The following is a 22460-nucleotide window of genomic DNA, read 5'->3' on the forward strand; positions in this document are numbered from 1 at the left end:
AGAGCAGTAATCTCTAAATTTCCTGTAGTTTCTAAATTTTCTGTCCTTTTTCAAAACTTCTATGGCAGAGAGTGCTGAAATCCACTGTGTTGCAAATGCTCTTGGCCAGCTCTCTTAGTGGCAGGTTGCTTATTTTGCTGAGTAAGTCACAGGGCTGTTGGCAAGGAAATGAAAAGATTTTCACTCTTTTAAACAGAAACTACACTTTCTAAATTAAATTGTTGTGTACTCTTTGGAATATTCCACTAATGTTTCAAAATGTTTTTGAGGATTTGCTTTTTAAAATTCTCATCTAAAAAGCTATTAAAGAGAGTTTCTTGTCTCAATTTGGATCCAACACTGATTTGACTGCTTTCACTCTGCTCTCTTCCCCACAGGTGCAGCAACCTACAACAGCTTCTATGTTTACTGCAAAGTCCCTTGTCAAAGGGTACAGCCAGGAAAGCTCCGGGTACAGTGTGCCACCTGCAAACAAACCACCCTCACCTTGGCCCAGGTAAGGATGCCCAGGATCAGTGTGTCACAGCTGAGCAAAATAAGTGTAAATAAGCAGAACTGCCTTTTGGGATTTCTGATCTATATCACTTTGTTGAAAATACAAGACATTCTTACATGTGGTTGCAATGGCTAATGATACTTGAAGTTTCATTTAAGAATGCACCTTTGCCTTCTGATTTTTTTTCTACCTGTAAAAGTTTATATAGTTGAGTCATGCCACCACTTCCATGACACAGGCCTATTGAAAGAAAGTATAGAGATTATTATTAGTAGTATTAGTATTAGTATTATTAGTATTATTATTTTGTTTTTTGAGACAGGGTCTCATTAGGTAGTTGAGACTGACCTGGAACTCACTATGAGCCCAGGCTGGTCTGGAACTCATAGCAATCCTCCTGCCTCAGCCTTCTGAGTGCTCAGATTACAGGTGTGTACCATTATGCCTTGACTTTTTTTTTTTGAGATTACTTTTATAAGAAAAAGGCACTAAGCTTTGGTTGGGGGTTCTTTTGGAAGAGACTATGAAGGAGCCCCTTAGGCTACTGGACGTGTTTTACATCTGGACCTATGTAATGTTACTCCAAAATCTGTTGGACTGATCGTTTAAGAATGGCATACTGAAGGTTACTTAATGAAAGTTATATCCCAATTAAAAAAACAAAACATAAAGCAGAAATAGTCTGCATAGAAAGCAAACCAAAAGTCCACTATGGCCTGCTGCTAGTTTTAGATCCAAGAGAGTTTCTATGTTTTTAAATGGCTTTGAAACTTCAAAAAGGGTGTAATATGGCACGACTCATGGATATTATATGAGATTTCAATTCTTTCCTTTTCTGTGCCTGCTCTCATGGCTGGGTTTCTATCATAAGGGCAGAGTTGAGCATTTGGGATACCGAGCAAATGGACTATAAAGCTGCAAATGTTTATTCTCTGGTTCTTTAGAGAAAAAGTTTTCCAACCCCTGGTATGAAACACACAGGCAGTCAGTGCATAGCTTCAATATAGTAGTTCGGTAGGATCTGAATAGGATGTGATGTGGATAGGTGAGTAGGGGTAAATAGGGTGTTTGGTTAGCATAACTGTGCAAGCACGAGATATGAAAAGACAAAGTGCTGGACTAGTCAGGTGTTCTGGGGTAGATAAATGTCCTAGGTATCAGAGGGAAACCCCCATTGTGGGTAGAGCTTTGAGATAATATTCTTCAGAGTGGAAATAATGGAGTGTTGTAAAACATCTCAAAGGTGTACCTAAAAAATATAAATCATGGATCCATTTTCTTGGGTCTGAGAAAGTTGCAGATTTACTAAGAATGTGACTCAATAGTTCCTTATGTTACAACATTTCAGATACAGAATATGGGGAAATCCACTTAGTATATAGGGAAACCTCATAGGTGAATGCTGCCCAAGTTTGTCCTGAGCAGTCAGAGTAGACTCTTTAGAGTTGCCATTGGCCAGTGCTTCTGCCTAATAAGCATGCTTTCCTGAGTCACGGGTATAACAGTTCCCAATTTGAAACAATGCTACAAAGCCACTATGATAAAAACAGCATGGTACTGACAAAGAAACAGGCCTGAGGATCAGTTGAACAGATTGGAAGACACAAAAACAAATCCAGATGTACTCAGCTACCTCATCTCTGACAAAGGAGCTGACCATCCTCAGTGGAGGAAAGATAGCCCCTTTAATAAATGGTGTTGGAAAAACTGGATTTCAACCTGCCACAGATTAAAACTGGACCCTTATCTTTCACCATGCATTAAATTAAAATCCACATGGATTAACGGTCTAAATATTAACGCAGAAACACTAAACATGCTGGAAGGTAAGTTAGGCAGAACTCTGGAAGACATTGGCATAGGAAAAGACTTTATGAACAAATCCTCAGTAGCACGGGAACTAGCACATCTCCTATTCTTAATCTATATACTACAGTCCTGATTGCTTCAGACAGTAGAGTTAACATATTTGTACTAAATTCTTGGTGTATTTTAAATGTAAAGAGCAATAATAAGTTATTATTAAACTTCAAGATAAATTCTTTTCACATATTACCTTATTTTGTACCAACACACTAAATACTATTAGTGGCCCCATTTTAGATTTAGAAGAATGAGGATTTACAGTGTGTTATGTTTCAGATCTAAATGTTTCCCAAAGGTCAGCTGATGAGGTTTTGAGAACTATCATTATTGTTGTATGTACTATTAGGAGGTATGGCCTTCTTGAAAGGAGTAAATCATGGCCTTATAAACTTGGGGATTATATCTTGGTCTCTCCTGCTTCCCCTACGGCAGGTTCATAATTTTGAGTCAAACCTGACCAACCTAGTGACTTAGCAAGACCATGTATCAAAGTAAAAAATTTAAAAAGTAACTCAAGTTGAAGGCCTTGGGCTTAATCCTAATAACAAAATAAATAAATACCCCCCCCAAAAAGACCCTTAGAAATGTTAAAGCCTTGTCCTTATTACATTATTCTGTATTATCATTCATTCATAAGTTTAAACAGATGCATGTGTGCATATATGTTTATGTATACTTCAAAATGAAAATCCAGGCCTTTGCTTATTCCTTTCAGAAAAGAAAAAGCCCTCTAATCTCTATACTCAGGCAGCTGCTGTTTTCCCCTCATTCTCTGGAATAAAGTCCAGGCACCTTTCTCACCTGCACCAGCATCCTGGGAGATGATCAAGTCATCTGTTCAGTGGTTTTGGCTTCATCCTGTCTCAGATTCTCTCCCTGTGACTGCTTTTGATTTAATCAATTCCTAGAACTGCTTCATTTTGATATTTAAATTCAATTTTTATTCTCCTTATTCTATTCACTGCTCTGCACATCAATGGCCCTTCTATTATGCTTTTTCTAGAGTTAACTGGCTTCTCCTTTCATGGTTTCCTACCCCAATCGGCAAAATTTCAACTACATTGCTGCAGGTATTATTCATTTCCTGTTTTGCACCCCATACCATTGTCCATTTACCTTTTTATATTCCATGAGTCTGTAAGCTTTATATGATCAGATAACTTATTAGTTTATGACTGAGATTTGTCTTGTATACCTCACATAGTGCCTTGCCCATAGTATTGAACAGAACAAGTAATGTTAATTCACTGACATCTGTATTTGAACTTTCATGCATTGATTCCACAGATTAACAGCCTTTAAAAGTTTAATATGGCATTTTATAATTCCAATGGACTCTTGACTTACAAACTCATTTCATTCATAAGGACTGAGTATAACCCAAGTTGGTCAATTGAAGTTTCAGACTCCTCTAGCCAGCTTTCAAATTTTCTCTGCTTGTATACAGGCAGATTTCAGTGTCCTTAGAGAGACATTGGCCCAGGATTTCTCAATTAGCCCCACACAAAAGAGGATGTTGTAATGTTCCTTCCAGAGCTTGTTAAGGGTTGTCTGTATCTGTAAGGGCCAGGGGTTCCACTGCCTGCTTCACAAGCACAAGGTCCTGAGTTGGATCCCCAGTACCAAAAAAAAGAAGAAAAAAATCTGTATCTGAACCATCGGGAAGCACAAGTAGCCAGCATTCAGGTCTTACCTCGTGACTTTGTAAGTTAAAACTAAAATTCCTGTTGTAACCCAAGTTGTTCTTATGTCAGGCCAGCCATAACTTGAGGGTCCATTGTATAATATTCATGTGAATTTTGATATATTGCTACAATTTATTGATTTCCTTCTATAAGTTTATGTTCTTATAGTGTGTTTTTCTGTATTTCTCATGAAAGACCTGTAAAGTAGATAATATTACCTAACCTTTTTTAATAAAGAGACTCCATGAGGTTAGGAGCTCAAAGTCACACAGTTAATAAATGTTGGAGCCAGCAGTTAAAAACAAATCTCCTTTGCATTTCTCCAAAGCCATAGCCTTTTCTAGGATGTAATATCTACTGTACAAATCTGGTAATCAGAGTTCTATTATCTAACTCCTTTCCTTGTACTGAAAATCATTCTTGGAACAATATGCTTAATGAGTTAGGCAATAAAGATAGTTTAAAATTTTTTACTTAATCTGTATTTTTAGTACAGTTGTGAGATGCAGCACAACTGGCTCATAGCAGAGATCAGACTTTTCTGTACTCACTTTGAAATAACTATTCAAATAACAGAAACTACACACTGAATAGGATCTCCAGGTAGGACTTCTGTGGAGCAGCTGGCCCATCATATTGCTATAATTAGTGTGAATCTGTGAGTTTAGGCTTTGGCAGTAATACACAGGAGGTCCTGGATTTTCACAAGAGAAAATATTTCAGGGTAAAGAAGAGACAAGTCTTAGGTATCTTTTCAAAATCTTTTGGTTGTTGGTGTTCATTCATGTAATACCAGTATTTCCTTAATACTACTTAAATTTTACATGTAACAGTAAGCTTCCTCTATACATAATGCTTGAGATTGAACATATTTCATATTAAATATGATGCCCATAATAAATTTGAAAGAAAATTGGACCTCAGCCATTTACATCCTGATCAACAAACAAAATCCCATAATTTTTACCCAATTTCAATGGTCAATTAGGAATCAACTCACACAACAGACCTTCTTACATTTGCAAACAAAAATCTCTTTATTTCATGGTGACCTTGACCAGGGTTTCAACTAAAACAAAATATGCTTCAGAAATGTGAATGTTCACTGTAAAATAGTGAACACAGCTGATTAAGAAAACATGGCAAGCATTCAATTTTCAACTACTTGTTCTGAGATTGTCCACTTGGGTCTATATAGAAAAGAGACAGCCTGGAGCACACCAGGGGAGTTGCTTTGTACATGGCTGTAGGTCTCTGTGTTCATGGGCAGTGAAATGGATAATATAAAATAATTGGTTTCATTATTTCTCTCAAAAATTTCCCTAGCCCCTATTTACATAAACAAAAGCACTTTCAAAGATTTTATATTAATAATTGAGAGGTAAATTTAGTTAGACCAGACACTGACCAGGAGGAGTCTATCTGTAAGAATCGTGCTGACACCCCTGCCTCCTCTCCCCTGTCGCCCCCTCCTAAGTCCTGATAGTGCTTTCTTGAAGGAGGATGAGATGCCCTGTCCCTCTCTACCACCATTGTCCCGGTCATTGCCCTCATTCTGGGTGAACTGGACCTCCTCAAGCAAGGAAAGCTTCTATGCTAAGAAGAAACTGACTCATCTTTTTAAATGAAAATAGGCTTAAAAATTGTTAAAGCTATTTGAAGAGTAAAATAAGTTCTTGTCTCTAATACTGCTTAGAGGAGAAAATGGATGCAATGGAAAGGGGAGAGCATAAAACAGTTTGCCTCGGGATGTTTGTTTGGGAGCAAAGTCCTCTAGAACCATTGTTCTGATTAATGTTACATGTTGTTAATCTCTCCAGCACTAACTTTAGGTAAACCAGAGTTCCCTACCATGAACATCTTTTTCTGTGCATTCCGTTTATTAATCTTAAACTTAATCAGAAGCCAGGAGATTGCTGCAGCCATGCAGTTTGGATGATTTTCTCCCTACCATCAGTTTAATTACTTTATCTCAAAAAGGACTTTATCTTTGCCACTCTAATGAGATATTTTGCCTTAGAATAACATTACAGCTAAAAGATTTCTGATAAGAAATGGTGCAATAAATAGAAGAAGATGTATAATACCTGGCATGATGGATTTTGTTTAAAATTGGTTTATAGATTTGGAACAATTTATGTGAGGAAATTTATTAAGAAATACAGTCTAAATAATATTTGTTACAGATTAATTGTTGATCAAGAGCCTACTCACTTCTCTTATTGTCAACACCTACTCTCACATCTATGTGATGAATTAGTTTTGGAACATACCTAAACTTATTATTTAGTTTTAACATGGGGCATCTTTGCCCAAAAATGCATTTCTCACCTCTTTGCTTGTTGTATATTTCTGATGCATTTTATAGTCTCTAGACAGATTAACCTGCAATAATTGAATTTTTTGGAAACCACATTTTTGCTGTCTCAATGGTGAGGGTGAGACTTGAATCCTCATTTGCTTTTCCTTCCTGTTATAATGTCAGGCCTACAAAGAAACCGGTTTGAATATGGATTTATCCCTCATCAGCTTCAGGGTTGAAGTGAGCAGGACGCGTGCAGAATGGCATCTGTGACATGGGGGATGGGGGCAGTGCACTCTAGAGTGTGCTCCCCCTGTTGCTCTGACGAGATTTCCCTTGGCCTCCTGCGCTTTTCTCCCCTCCACATTTCTGAGCCTCCTTGGTTGTGCTCTTTGGTCCTCATCCATCTCCATTCCAGTGGGTTACAAATAGAGGAAACCCCCTGCTAGGGAAGGACAGAGAGGAAACTCAACAGGAGCACATTATGGGGCAGGAAGAGGATCTGAAGAGCTCAGAATGCCAATGATCAAGATCTACATTTTACAGATAATTGAATGACCTTTGAATCAATTATTATACCAGATAAACTGGCCATTTGAAGAATCATCTATTTAATGTTTGTAATGATTTAACTTACAAGCCTTTTTTGATGAATCTGATTTTCACCAGCTTGCCGCGAACTAGCTCCTACAAATGGCCACAGGCCATACACCTAAAGACACAGCTGGTTTATGTGCTTGAAGGCTTCAATTTTCAGAAAAATATTATTGTTTTAATGGCTCTTAGATCTTCCTCCAACACTCAGTTGAGTTTTCCAGACAGTGTTGATGAACCTTTTAGAGCTTTCAGTGATAACGAACAGCCAGCTGCAGCACTTATGCCATAGGTTCACCATTACTGTTCTAGTGGGGAGACTCCTAGATGAGAGGAAAACTGTAGAGTCAGAAGGACTCAGGAAAGGCTCTGAGGGAAGTGTATACAGGATGTCATCAAAGTCTGTGTAGGAAGGCTGGCAAAGCCAGATTTACATGTTTGGACTGGAAAGGAATGAGCCCAGCCTACCTGGCACTGCACCGAGGGGCCCCAGTGGGACTGCCTCTTTCAGCACTTTGCAGTATAAGATCTGCAAGTACATTAGGATTTCAGAAAAATAATAAGCATCACTTTTTTTTGGTACTGGGGATCAAACTTGGGTCCTTGCTCTTGCAAGGCAGGCCACCAAACCGCTGAGCTAAATCCCTGGCAAACATATGTTTTTTAGTATAATTATGTCCCAAGTACTGCATAGGACAAACTATATCAATTTTTAAGATTAAAAAATGTCATCTAGGATTCAAATTGAACTTGACATCCTCTACTTTCTTTAGCAATACTAATCCTAGATAGCACATCCCTCTTAGGATATTTTGTAATGATTGTATCCAGAGAGCAAGAGGTCCCTCAGTAGGCTTTTGGGGAAGCTTCAGAGGTGAGCTGGAGCTCAGGGGTAGGTGGACTGACAGACATATATCACTGCAGGCATGAGCAGCTATATATATTTATTTAGGAAATAAGCAAAATATTATTCAAATGAGTTGCAGGTAGTTTTAAGTAACTCATTCTTACTTTTCTGTTATAGAGGTTCTTACTGCATTCAGAACCTTTGTCATATGCCTAGAATTTCACAACTAAAATTTTCTTTGGTCTGGTTATTAGTTGTAGTGATTTCAATTAATTAAAGCCTATGGAAGTGTTGGCCAAGGTTGATAATTTATGGGCTTTTTAATCTAGCTAATTATTTTAATCTGGATCCCCAGTGGTGGTCACTTTTAATTTCTTTTTTAAAAGAGGGGCTCTCTGTAATAGTAACTGATTTTCTTATTTCTTTTCTTTCCTTCCTTTCCTTCTCTTTTTTCTTCCTTTCTCTCCTTCCCTGTTTCCCTTCCCTTCCCTTCCCTCCCTTGCTTCCTTTTTTTCTTTTTCCTTTTCTTCTTTTCTTTATATAATGAATGGTAATGATTTAACTTACAAGTCTTAAAGAAAAATAAACAAACAAACAAACAAACAAAATCTTTACAGATGTATATTCTCCAAGAATATTTTTAGAATGGGAACCCCCAAATTTAGCATCATGAGGGCCTGAGGAGATGGGTATAGTATGGACCAGTAAGTCACCTTGCCCTCTGTTGTGAATAGTACCTTACTATATTTACCTTGATAACCCCTGTAATGCTGATTTATGTTACCAGTGTGCAATTTTCAAAATTGTAGGGAAGAAATTTAAATCATATAATTTTGAAAAATTATATGTATATTGTAAAGTAAGTTAATTTTTTTATTGCACTACTTCTAAAGTCCATGGTTTCACTATATGTACATAATGGGAGATAAATATTATTGATAACTATAATTTATTGTTTACCCTCAACAACGATCTAAGCTCAGCACTTTATCTATATATTTCTCTTAGTTGCTATGTTATTTGAATAATACTTTTAAAATTTTTTGTATGTATGTGAATGCCATTATCACAATGAAGTAGTAGATAATGCCAATGTTACTTTTTTGTAAAAAATATTAAAAATTTTACAAAATCTGTCAGTGAGTAGTAGCATGAAGTTCTTAATTTATTTAATTGAGAATTAGCTGAGCTACCTAGAATTGTATTCACTGTAGGGTGATAAATTTTAAATATTTATAAAGGAACTATTTATTGAAATAACCTAGAATATTTTGACAAATTCATAGCCTCAAATATTAATAAGGCATAAAGAAAAAGTCTTTGCAAAGAATGTTTTCTACGTATTTTATTTCATTTGAAATTACAATTGCATGCATCATGTTAAAAACTGGGCTGCTTTGCTTTTTGGCTAATAATGCTGCCTGCTGGCAATGGGGTCAAACTGTAACAGAAACAAACTCATGAGTGCATCATTTTTTTTCTCAGACACCAATGAGATTCTTCTCCTTTACTGTCCACTACCCATTTGGCACATCTCGGGGCATCATGGCATCAAGTCTATATGCAAGGCAGGAAGATGGTGGAGACAGCCGTACTTGTCTATTTCATTAAAATAATGATGATAATAGTAATCATCAGGAGCTTCCATAGAGTTCTTACTTATCAGTGATTCATAACTGGGATATATAGCCACTGATAATTACAAAGGTAGATGCAAAGCAGAACTGCAAAAGAGAGCAGTATAGCTTGATTTGCTTAGATTAGTCCTATTTTCTCCCCTTTTTTGATCCATGGTGTCTTCAATCAAATCAATTTCATTACTGTGTGGACGTTTTGCTAATACATGCCCTATTTTTAAAATTGTACCTATGCTAAAGAGACTTGATCAGCCTTGAAATTGTTCATATGTGAAATGTAGTGTTTTACAGCGGTTGTTTCTACACATAGATATTACTTCTTGGTTATCTCCAAAATGAAATTGATATATTTTCCATTCATCATTTAGAAGCTTCATCAAGAATTGTGGAAACAAAACATGGGGGTTAATTTATTTATTCTTTGATTAGAAAGTAAATGGCTCAAAAATTTCACTAAAAAAGATAGAAATAGAATTCAGTTGTCTTGTTGTAATGTATGGTAGACCCTTATATATAAAGCATGCACATTACCCAGTGCTAATAAAAGATGCAGGATGGGGATTTACAATATAAATTCTATTTCATAATTAGACCAGAGAATGCAGAGCAGCAGTGAGATATGTTTTTGCATCATTTTACAAAAGCATTTATACTTATGCATGCATGCTATCTTCCATCTGGGAATATCAAGCTACGTGCATGAATGTGTCATTAATGCCAGATGGGAAATGGAGAGGTTAATTGACTTTACTTAAATCTCATAGTAAGAGAGAAACCAAACTGAGAATTAAACCTAGGGAAGAGGAGTTTAGATTCTTCCTCAAAGACTTGTGTTGAGTTACATTAGTTTTCTTATTAGGACAAATGAAAAGTTGAGACTTTGCAGCCTTTTCCTGAATAGAGTCAAGTTTACCTGACTACATTTCCTAAAGTAAGGATCAAAATTCAAGAACAGATGAAGAGCTCAAACATGGAAGTTTCCTTAGTGAAGTGAAAAGGGACTAGTACCAGTATACTTAGAAAAAGGAAACTGAAAATTGAGGGGAAATACTCATAGATTTTGACATTTTAAGCGTGTAGTTAGTCACACACATTTTTTTTTTTATTGGCAAAAACTACTAATGAAGCCAGAGTGTATGGCCCTTTTCATCTCTGAGCAAAATTAAGCCCTATAGTCACTTGTTAGTGTGATGGAGCTAAGGGTTCTCCTTTTGAGTTTCAAAGAATTATATTTCTGTCCAATTTCAGAATGATTCTATTATTTCTATGCTGTAAATCTTCAGTTATGGATGGGGTACTTCATCTTAATTTAGAAAGTCATCTTAATAAGTATGGAGTGACCTACTGTCTACAAAATGATCTGCAATTAAAATAATCAGATATGGCCATAATTTAAAGTGGGTAGCATCATCTTATGGCCAAATGTATTATCTTCTCAGTGTAATGTGCTGAAAATAAATGAGAATCCATGCAACTACTTCTCTTTGTCTTTATCTTTATTTAAAGTAGCTTAGGAAAAGGTCAGTGTAAACAAATGTGATCTAACTAATAAATTGTGTAATGTTTATGTAAACAGATAAACATTGCAAAAAGAGATACAGAGAAAATACGTTATACAAGTTCAGCTAATAAAGTATAACCACAAAGGTAATAGAGACTCTGGAATTTGGGACCCTCCTAAGTGTTCCATTGTGGTTCAGGCTCAAGAGTCAGGCAGTACACCTTGCGAATCTTTGGCTTAACAGAGTGAATTGTACACAGAAGAGGTTCAAGATCTTTTGTGGAATAAATGTATAATTGATGTATGGGATTTTAATCACTATATATCATGACCTACTCATACTTTTAGATTAGATATGGACTTTTAATTTATCCAATCTAAATATAAAATTCTAGTACAGGAATTGCTCTTATGTAAAACTTGGTGTTTGGTCCTCTGACTTCTATTTGAAAATCTTAGAAATGGATCAGTTCTTTTCAGAGTAAATATACCACCCAATAGCCTGACTTTGTTTTGTTTAAAAACCACTTTAATTGAAAGTTATTTGACTCCACCCATTTTTCTGGTTCTCTTTCAAAACAGAACAAAACCAAGCTTTTCATATGTTTAAAGCAGTTAACATCATTTGCTTCCAAGATCTTTATCTCTCTACTTACCTCAATTCAAGTGTGAGAAGGGTGAAATATCCCCTCACCTCAAAGAAATTCTTTCTTCAGTCACTAAAATTAAGGCAAGAGACTGAAAGATAAATACCAACATTAGAATTTACTATTATCTGGTGCAAGGCCAGCAGATAACTGTCTGAACTGCCATAGGGATTTCATACACAAGCTGGTGTTGATTCATAATATTCTTGTGAAGAAGCCTGACTTATAGAAAGGAAAAAGGCAAAATGTACACATAAACTTTTTTAGTGGCAAAATTATGGTAGTAAAGTTGGAGAATCAAAAAATATGGTAGAAAGGACAATTCAGGGTAGTAGATGTGGCATCTACCAGACAAAAGCATTCACATAGGGAAATGTTGAGCCCCTTAAACTTCAATGCCTAGTGGTGATATTTGCAAGGCTGCTCCCAGAAAGGTTTTGGAACTTCAACTGCATAGCCTGTTGTGCTGTATCTAAAGATAGTTTCTTTTACTGATGATTCTTTTGTGTCTTCTTCTAAAGGCAGTTTCATCTCCTTCTGGTAGATGCCAGGTTCTGCAAGGACCAAATGGTAAGTTTAAGTTTCAAATACAGTTCTAAGTACATAACAAACTCAGGAAAACAACCAACCAACCAAATAAAAACCATTCCACGAACACCTGCTAGGCTTGCTTCCAGCTAGGCATTTGCAAATGGGATGATAGGCTGGGGATGGGGTATCCTTTCCTTTCTCACCTTGAGCTGGCACTGATATCACATTTGTCCCATACAGTTTCTGATATCTTAGTGCTGAAGGAAGATGAGGGAGCTAAGGAAGAGGGGAAGGAAAATGTCCTTGCTCTAATGATGCTGTTGTGGGGAATGTATTTGGTTTGTGGGAACAAGAGAGTATGAAAAGCAGATAGGTGGTATCTGAATGGCTGCTGTACTGGTTGTAAAAAGGTTGCCATGGGAATTTTCACCTTCATCTGTAATAAGCTGATGTCTCTCCTCCAGTGATCACTTAGTTTTCAGTTCCTGCTTTTAACTGATTTTTACTCATGCTTTCTCTCTTTCAGTCCCCTCAACCTTCTAGGAAGTCTTCTTGTGCTGAAAGGAAAATGATTTGGTTCAGCTCTTTCTCAATTTCCATGAAGAACTCTTGTAAATCTTTTATTTTAACAACTCTAGGATCACGTGCTGAGCCCAGCATAACTACAGTAACCAGTCCTTGAGATGTACACATAGTATTCAGACCAGATTTAAACCTGCTGTCTCTCCTTCATGTGAGAAAGCAAAACTGTATTAAGCTGTCTCAGTCATTCCAATGAAGGCCTTCTGATCTTGATTTAAAATGAAGGGGAGGGGGTGCCCCATTGTGGTGAGATATTGGTACAGTACAATTTTCCACACACAAATCTCATATTATCTGTACCAATCTCCAATAAAGCAGACCTATATTTCTCCCTGTTGGTGAGGGGTTTCAAAAGTTGTACTTCAAAAGTTGAGCTTATAAGGGAACTGTCTGTACTTTCTGTTTAGTTTTACTAGGTGTGTAAAAGAACTCTAAAAAATAAGTACTTAAAATTGTCTCACTTATTTTTACAGTTGTAAATTTGCATGTGATGTCAGCACCTCTTTTAGTTTACAGTGTCTTTTATATTTGGTGCTAATATTGAAATCTCTAGTATTATATTATCTCAGCTAAATCTGTAGAGCCTTTCATAGCTTAAAAAATATGCCTATGTTATGTCTTCATTGCTATGTTAATTTTATGAATTGGGACAGATGGACATCATTATGCCCATTTACACCTGAGAAAATGCTATGAGGTTTATAGACAATAACAGGGTTATAAGAAAATATATGAGATGGGGTACTAACCTGAACCCATGTTTTGATAAAAATTGGAAGATTTCCTCATTTTGTCACATTGACTCCTCTCTCAGCAGAGAGCTAAATATCTTTAGTTGGTACATCATTATTTTTAACACTCCTTGCTTCATAGATTCCCCAAGGCATTGAAAATATTTTAAATGTGTAGAATCACTGTCATTCCTTTCTTCTAAGATGTTCTTATACTTTATTTGATTTATGTTTTGGAAGTTTCATCTTTGTTGAGGCCGTGGATGCTGCTGACATGTTTTTTTGCTAAATGTCATTTTATAGATGTTCTAGCTATCTATTAAAATCTATCTCATGGTATCAGGATAATAGGAGCTGAATATTTGTTCAGATGTTGGACCCTTGATGCCACAGAGCTGCTGTCATTTAGACTGTTATTACTCACCATTTTGTCTTGGCGAGAGAAAGATTTTCAGACATCTTTCAATGAAAGACACAGAAAATCCAGGAATCTGAGCCTCTTAACCTGAGCTTTTATCCTTCCTGTTGTTTTCTTAGACAATATGAATAACTTTCATAGTGAATTAGATTATTTTTATTTAATTTAAACAGTATGGTCAGCCATAGACTTTTGTTTCTTTTATTTGGAGAACTGTGATTTTGAAGTAGGAATGCCAACAGAGTGAGTTGGTATAATTGTTAGGTTGTGTATTTGAGTGTAGTGTGACATTTACTAGAAAATTGCAAATTGGCTATTACTACAACTTCAAATTTAGTACTTTCTTTTTGAATGGTTATGTATTTTATTGTGCTTGGAAAATTCAGATGAGCTTATTCAAAAGAAAGAATCTGTAACATTGTAAAACATGCTATAGTATATAGTTTAGGTTAAAATATTTACTAAATCATATCACAAAACAGAAAAAAATGTCAACTTATATGTTCAGAAGCAGAGCCCAATACAAATAATGTCAGTTTTGCCTTTATTAGATGAGGCTTTATTAAGGCTATTAACAGAAGACCAAGGTAGACAATACATTTTTTGACACTATACTTTTATGTGTAAGAGTTTTGAAATAAATGCCCTATTTAAGAGACAGAAATTCATACCATTAGAAAGTAGAGAAAATTGGTTTACTTTGAGGTTTTTAAAAAAAATTTTAGACAAGCACTTCTCATTACTGCCTATTCTACTTCAAGCATGCAGATTTCTGAATCTTTAAAGCACATGTGAAATTTGCACTTTTAACTTCAGTGGGAAATCAGGATGGAAAAAAAGGTGGGGAGGGCATGCTTAAAAGGAGAAATTTTGAAAGAAGGATTGCAAAAAGGAGATGATGATGCTTTATGTATTTATTAATCCACTTGGTGGTAAGTTCTTAAATATTATCTTATGAATCAATGCCACTTTGTTTTTTTTTTTTTGAATGTTTGATTTGATTGAAAGGACAAACATATAAGATTTTAGATATCTGCATTATTTAGCAAACAATGGTATAGAGCTGTGCCGCTCAACATGGCAGTCATTAGCCACATATGAATTTTTAGATTTTATTTTATTTTTTTAATTTTTAGATTTTAATGAGTTACATAAAACTAAACAGTTCAATACCCACATTTCAGGAACTCAATAGGCATTTGTGACTAGTAGCTACTGTATTCATTCTATCTTATAAATACAGGGCATTTCTGTCATCACAGGAAATTCTATGGGTAGTTTATTTTAGAGAATTTTGGGTGGTCAGTGGGATGAGCCTCTGTATTTTGGAAATATTTGATTGTATTTTCTGAATGCTAAGAAGAAAAATGAATGGGATTAAAAGAAGAAAATATAATTACTTGGCTATTGCAGAAATGAAATATAGGTAGGGATTGAAGAAAGACATACTAGAGTACTTCAGGCCCCAGCAAAGTTGCATGGTTGAAATTAGATAGCACCTGCTGGGGATTTAGCTCAGTGGTTCTGCCACCTGCTTCGCAAGGACAAAGTCCCAAGTTTGATCCCTGGTTCAAAGGGAGAGAGAGGGAGGGAGGGAGGGGTAGAGAGAGAGAGAGAGAGAGAGAGAGAGTGGACTTGCCTTGGTAACACATCCATATAATGGCATTAGCACCATGGTTGTTTGTTTTACAGTTTATTGCCTTGACACCATCTTCAGTCTCCTTAGTGGTAAATATATCTGCATGTGAGAATTTTCAAACCAGAAATTTTGGATTATCATAAGGCAGGTTTATAGTCTCTTCTATCCTGAGTTTATACAGGATAAGCTGTGGATTTCTCATACAAGAAAAACACACTTCAAAGGCTGCCATCTTTCAGGGACATCTCCTTCACTTCCATACCTCAAGTAGTTCAAAATTACTAGGCCTTCCAAAGATGATTTGGCATATTCAGCCAGCTGTGTAGATTGTGTGGGTGCCATGCCTATAGGAAGCATGTCTTAGGTCATTTTGGCAGCACACTGGGCTTTGTGACAGAAGACTGCTCAACACCATATCTTCTGCAAAGAATGATATTAGTTCTTCATCTCCTTGTGTTCCAAATCTGAATAAGGGCTACCTCCCATGATGCATATGACCTTCTGTGAGAATACAATGTGCTTCCCCATGTTTAAAAGTCAAGTGAAGATCTTGCATGGAAGCTTCTGAGAAACTGTTACCCCCTCAGTTTCTCTACTGTCAAATAAAGGACCTATTGAAATTGCAAGGTTTTTAGGCCAATCTCTTGGACCCTCTCTGAGGCTTCTAGATGAAAATTGAAGCCCACAAGAAAAGTGAAGAAAATCTGCGATAAGGACAGATTGATAATTTGGCGTGACCAGCACCTCACATCAAAACCTGATCTAACTTCAGAGGAAAGACAGCTGGAACCTGCAGTAGAACATTTCAGAGTCAGGAGGACAGAGATCTCAATTTGGGCTTTGCAGCCAAAAATCAGTCCAAATTTCAGGGGACAGGTGATGGCTTGCTGAGACTAATTAAATTATACCTGCACACTCCTTCCTATGTTATCTATTGTGTCAACAGATGCATATCCTGAAGGATGCACTCTATATCTATTTGTATTTTTTATTTTCAAAGTAATGTTTTTCTTTTTAATCATTAAAATTTTATCTATCTTTTTTTACTCAAATTTTCTTTTTTATCTTCTTTTTCTTATTATTTCTCTCTCTCTCACTCTCGCTCTCCCACTTTGATTTTCATTACTCTCCTTTTTTGTTTCTGCTCCTATCCTAATTCAAATTTTCTTTTTTTCCTTTTCTCAATTTGCATTAGTTTTAAAAGAAAGTGATTATAGTCTCTAGCCTCCCTATTGCTGTTACTTTGTTCTGTTCTTGGGAATGTTTAGTTCTGTCTTCCTTTCCTCTTCAATTGCTCCCCAGAGTTTGTGTGATCTTCCTGTGTCCTCTGACCCCACTTCTAACCATTCTCTATCTTATCTATCGCTCCTTTCCCAACTCCTTCTAAATCCCCATCCCAAAGGGTCAAGTTGCTGTACTGAAGAGTTTATTCACTATAAACATATTTTGGGCTGGTCCTCGATTATGACAATTCACACAGTAAGGGCGATATATTAATAACTACCACAAATTTTCATTTTCTGAGCTGTGCTTGATGCTATTTTGTTGCTGATTGTATCACTTGGGTTAAGGTGTTGCGTTTGATCCAAGCAGTTGTCCTCTTTGGTATAATGAAAACGAGATGGCCTCAGAGACATTAGAGACTCAAAACCTAAAGACCAGCTATATCTAGAAGATTGAAGTAGTAACCCAGGAATTAAGCTAAGGACAGAAAAAATGACAAAAATAGTAATGAGAAGGTATTTAAATAAGACATAAACACAGACTTCCACCCCACCAAAGGTAAACTCTGGGGAAAATGAGGTGGAAAAGTCTGACAGTCAACTATCTGGACATCCTGAGCCAATGGCATAGGAAGTAACTAAACAGATAAATGAGGCTCTAGAAGAATTCAAAACAGAAAAACTTTCCCAGATAACTACAGAGATGGTGAGCACAATGAAAGATAGAACCATGGTGGAAACCATGAATGCCCAGCATAGGAAAGAAATGAAACCTTGAATGCCCAGCGTAAAAAAGAAATGGAGTCCATGAAACAGATTCAAACAGATATCCAGGAGATTAAAAACTCTATTGAACATTTTTGCAGAAGGTAAATGAATGTGAAGATAGAATTTCAGATATAGAAGATAGGATTGCAGTCAGTGACCTTGAAAAGAGAGATCTCTTGAAAACAGTAAGGTACCATGAGAAATCAATCCAACAACTCTTAGATGATGCAAGAAAGAATAGTATAAACCTGATAGGAATCCATGAAGTGGCAGAAGAAAATACAAATGACATAAAAAACTGTTCACAGAATTAATGACAGAAAAATTCCCAAACAGAACAAAAGAATTTGATCTACAGATAAGTGAGGCATATAGGACTCCAACTAGCCATGCTACCAAAAAATAACAAAATTAAATATATATATGTGTGTGTGTGTGTGTGTGTATATACACACATATATATACACACATATATGTGTGTGTGTGTGTGTATATATATTTCTATATTTATATATAGACATATTGTAACAAAGAACCCAGAAACTCAACAGAAGAATAAAATACTATAAGCAGTTAGAGAAAAGAAACAAATCACAAGCAAAGGAAAGCCCATCAGAATCACAGCAGACTTTTCAACACAAACCCTCAAGTCAAGAAGAGCCTAGAGTGAGGTATTTTATTTCCAAAAGAAAACGACTTCCAACCTAGACTGATATATCCTGCAAAATCTCTTTTAAAATGGATGGGAAATAAGACACTTCCAGGACAAAAAACACCTGAGAAATTTTATGAACACCAAACCAACACTCCAAACACTTCTAAACTATATTCTGGAAAATGAAAATGAGATCACAACTCCATAAGGGCCAACAGAGCAATTATACCAGGCAAGGCAAGAAATTAATGGGACAGAGGCAAAATAAAAGAACCAACAACAGGAAATAACATGACAATGAAAAGTCAATACATAGCAGCTATGACCATCAATGTTAATGGCCTCAATTCACCAATCAAAAGAAATGGGCTGGCAGAATGGATTAAGAAGCAAAATCCAACAATATGCTGTATACAAGAAACTTACCTAATCCATAGACTGAGAGTAAAAGGATGGAAAACAGTTCTCCATGGACAGGAGGACAGAAAAAAAGCAGGGGTAGCTATCTCATTTGCAGACAGAATACATTTCAAACCAACACTGATTAAGAGAGACAAAGAAGGCCAATATGTCCTTCTAAAGTGAACTATCCAAGAGGAAGAAATGACACTCATAAATATATATGCACTGAATACTAATACCCCCAACTATACAAAACAAATATTAATGGATATGAAAAAAAAGCCCTAATACAATTGTAGTGGGGCTCTTCAATACTCCACTGACACAAATAGACAGGTCATCTAGACAAAAAATCAGCCAAAAAATAACAGAACTGAACCAAGTCCTAGAACAAATGTATTTAGTTGTTGTCTACAGAGTATTCCATTGCCAAAAATCAGAATATACATTCTTTTTGGCTGCATGTGGGTCATTCTCCAAAACAGACCATGCTGATAGAACATGCTTAAGTAAATACAAAAAAATTGATGTTATTCCCTGTATACTATCAGACCATAGTGCAATTAAACTGTAGATCAGAAGCCTAAGAAACCACAAGAACTTCACAAACACATGGAAATTAAATAACACCCTGCTGAAAAACCATTGGGTCACAGGGGAAATTAAAGAAGAAATTACTCAGTTTTGACAGTTAAATGATAATACCAATATGACATACAGCAGTCTATGGGACAAAATGAACACAGTTCTATGAGGGAAAGTCATAGCAGTAAATGATTATACCTGGAAAACACAGTGAACTCAAATAAATAGCCTAATGCTTAAACTTAAGCTCCTAGAAAAAGAAGAGCAAGACAAACTGAAAGCTTGTACAAGGAAGGAAATTATAACAATCATAGCAGAAATTAATGCAATTTAGACTAAGAGAAGCTAAGAGTTGGCTTTTTGGAAAAATAAATAAAATCGATAACCCTTAGCCAACCTTAACAACAACAGCAACAACAAAAACAGGAAAGAAAAGTCTCAAATTCATGCAATTAGGAATGAAAAAATTGAAGTCCCAACAGATCCACCAGAAATTCAGGTGATCATCAATATCTACTTTGAAAGCCTGTACTCTAATAAAGAGGAAAGTACAGAAGAGATGGACAGATTCCTAGATACATATGCACTTCCAAAGTTAAATGAAGAATATATAAAAATGTACCAATAAACTCAATAAAAAGAAAAAAAAAGAAACAGGACAGCACTGCTAAATAATAAATGCATTTGAAAATTTGATAGAATTAGGGAACCCATTTAGCCTAATTAAAATGAGTATCTCAGTTATTCTAATGGCAAAAACAAATATTCATATGTATTATCCATTTGAGATCCAGACACATTCTTTGTGACATATGGATAGAAATACTATTCCAATAACTTATAGTATTAAACTTAAGTATAGTTCTAAAGAAAATACAGATAAAAAGAAGAAAATGTGAGTTAAAGAATTCCATTCTCTATTTTTTTATATTCACGTGTACTTTAGAAATATTTTTTGTATTTTCTTTTCTCTTTTATTTTTAAAAATTAATTTTATTGATACATTTTAGGTATACAATATAATGATATTCGTCAGTGGAGATTTATATCTTTACATAATACATATTGTTTCTTATATTTTCCCCTTCCCTGCCCTCCCTTCAACCCCTCCCTATTTATAAAGGCTTTTTCCATCTTTTAATTTTCTCATATATAATAGAAATATTTTTAACATGAGTTTATTATTATAAATTATTAGATATAATAAATTTTTAAAATCAAAGAAAAAGTTTAAACATACATTCAGTGAAATTGAAAAATGTAAGAAAACATTACCAACAAAGAAAAGCCCAGGTTTTGATGGCTTCACTGATGAATTCTACAAGATATTTAGAGAAGAATTATTGCCACTCCTCTTTAAACCCTTAAGAGAAATTGAAAGGGAAGCAATAATTCCAAATTCATTCCTAGAAGCAAGTATTATTTTAATTCCAAAACCAGAGAAAGATCCAACCAAAAAAGACAACTACAGGCCAGTATCCCCAATGAGCATGGATGCAAAAATCCTCAATAAGTTACTGGCAAACAGAATACAGAAGATCATCAAGAAGATCATACACCCTGTGCAAATCAGATTTATCCTAGGCATGCAAGGATAGTTTAGCATACATAAATCAATAAATGTAATACACTACATCAACAGAGTCAAGGACAAAAACCATAGAATGCAAACTAGGAATTTAGGCCACTTAAATTATTTATGCATAATCTAGGATTAATTCCACACTAGTATCTGACTCATTGCCAAATCAGGAATTTTATCTCCTGTTTCTGAAAATAGCATAGCCAAGTACCTTACCTTAGATGTGTTACTTTTGGTAAGACCTTTTAACCTTCTTGATCCTCTGCTTGCCTTTAAAATAAAGACCCTCGACTACATTATTTTAGCCTCTGTCCTACCTTTGAAACTCATTGTGCTTATGTACTTCTTTCTTGGGTGTGGATAGTTAGAAGCTGCTAAGTGATAGTGCTAAAATGCACGTAGGGCACATAGGGCAATTTGACCAGGATCCTAAACCAAGTGATTGATTACTCTTTCTTAGTTTCTTCCTTTACCCTTTTATGCTTCTCCTTTGTTGTTGCTATTATTATTTTGTATCACTGATTCAAAGATTAAATTTCCTGGTTTGTTTATAAGACATTATCAACATTGGTCCAAGCTGGACCTTCCTTATATTTAGTCATTTATTTATTCCTTTCTTATTTTTAATTCCTGCTTAACCTCCCTTACCTGTTAGATTCAAGAAGAATTTAAAAGTCACTGTTTGTGAAAATCTATTTCTTGGGGTAGAGCCTGTGTGTTACTCAAGAGTCCATGTGTCTGTCCAGCTCACCAATCTCAGAGGGCAGGGCAGGGGTGCTAACCACCTAGTATCTCCTTATTGGGATTCAAAAGAGAAGCATCAGAAGGAGAACCACGCCTGCTCCCAACCCAGCAGCCATCGCTCAAGCGCGGGGAAGGTAGGCCAGCCCTGATCCACCGCGGGAAGGAGAACCACGTCTGCTCCCGATCCAGCAGCCATTGCTCAAGCGCCGGGAAGGTAGCCGCGCGGGCGCCCCGAACCCCCATAAGCCCCCCCCTGCACTCTCAGACCTCCTGACTGTGCAAGTCTTTGGACCCACTCTGCAAAGACAGAGGTGGTCATCAAGGGTATTTTTCTGAGTTCCCAACTTTGAACATCTTTAGAAAAGGGCGGGGGAAACCTGTAATAGGACATTGCGGAGTTCAACCATTCAGAAGGATGGGGAACTCAATTGGGCCTTGCAGCCCGAGGTCAGTCAGCGTCATGGGGTTCAGCAATCAACTAACTGAGATCAGGGGTCTTGCATCCTTGCTCTGTCTGAGCCATTAAATGGTTAATATACTATGTTGAAAAGTTTGTTCACTGCAGACATGTTCTGGACTGCTTCTTGATTTCAATTTAATTCAAATGATTTAAGGGCGATAGACTAGTGACTACCACAGGTGGTCAGTGTCCAAGTTGTGCTTGATCTTAATGTGTCACTGATTGTATCAGTTGGGGTAAAGCATTGCCGTTGATTTGATGAGCTGTTTTCTCTGATGTTATGAAGATGAGAATGTTCGGGGGTTGTTAGAGACACAGAAGCTAGGGTACAACTATATCGGGAAGATTTGGGTGATAATCCAGAGATTAAACCAAGGACAGTTTGACAACAAAAATTAAAATGAGAAAACACTTAAGCAAGACACAAGGACAGACTTCCAGTTCACCGATGGCAAACAGTAGGGCAAATGAGGATGAAAAGGCCGATAGTGAACCACCAGGACACCCTGAACTCAAAGCACAGGAAGTAACAAAACAGATCAATCAGGCTCTAGAAAAATTCAAA

The 22460-nt window shown here is 36.2% G+C and overlaps 1 protein-coding gene across 3 annotated transcripts in view; it reads left to right on the top strand.

Moving 5' to 3' along the window:
* Prkn (parkin RBR E3 ubiquitin protein ligase) overlaps positions 1 to 22460 on the top strand; it is a 1339037-nt gene that overhangs the window by 527912 nt on the left and 788665 nt on the right. For 2 of the 3 annotated variants that reach the window (XM_033763332.1, XM_033763333.1), the window contains exon 4: positions 378 to 496. In XM_033763332.1, the coding sequence (XP_033619223.1) occupies positions 378 to 496 (119 nt within the window). Of the gene's footprint in view, positions 1 to 377; positions 497 to 12096; positions 12146 to 22460 lie in introns of all 3 variants that reach the window. The other variant, XM_033763334.1, reaches the window with a different exon arrangement.

Source organism: Fukomys damarensis, unplaced genomic scaffold (genome assembly GCF_012274545.1).
Source record: "Fukomys damarensis isolate Sample0158 unplaced genomic scaffold, DMR_v1.0_HiC HiC_scaffold_14, whole genome shotgun sequence".
In the NCBI taxonomy this organism is placed as follows: domain Eukaryota; kingdom Metazoa; phylum Chordata; class Mammalia; order Rodentia; family Bathyergidae; genus Fukomys; species Fukomys damarensis.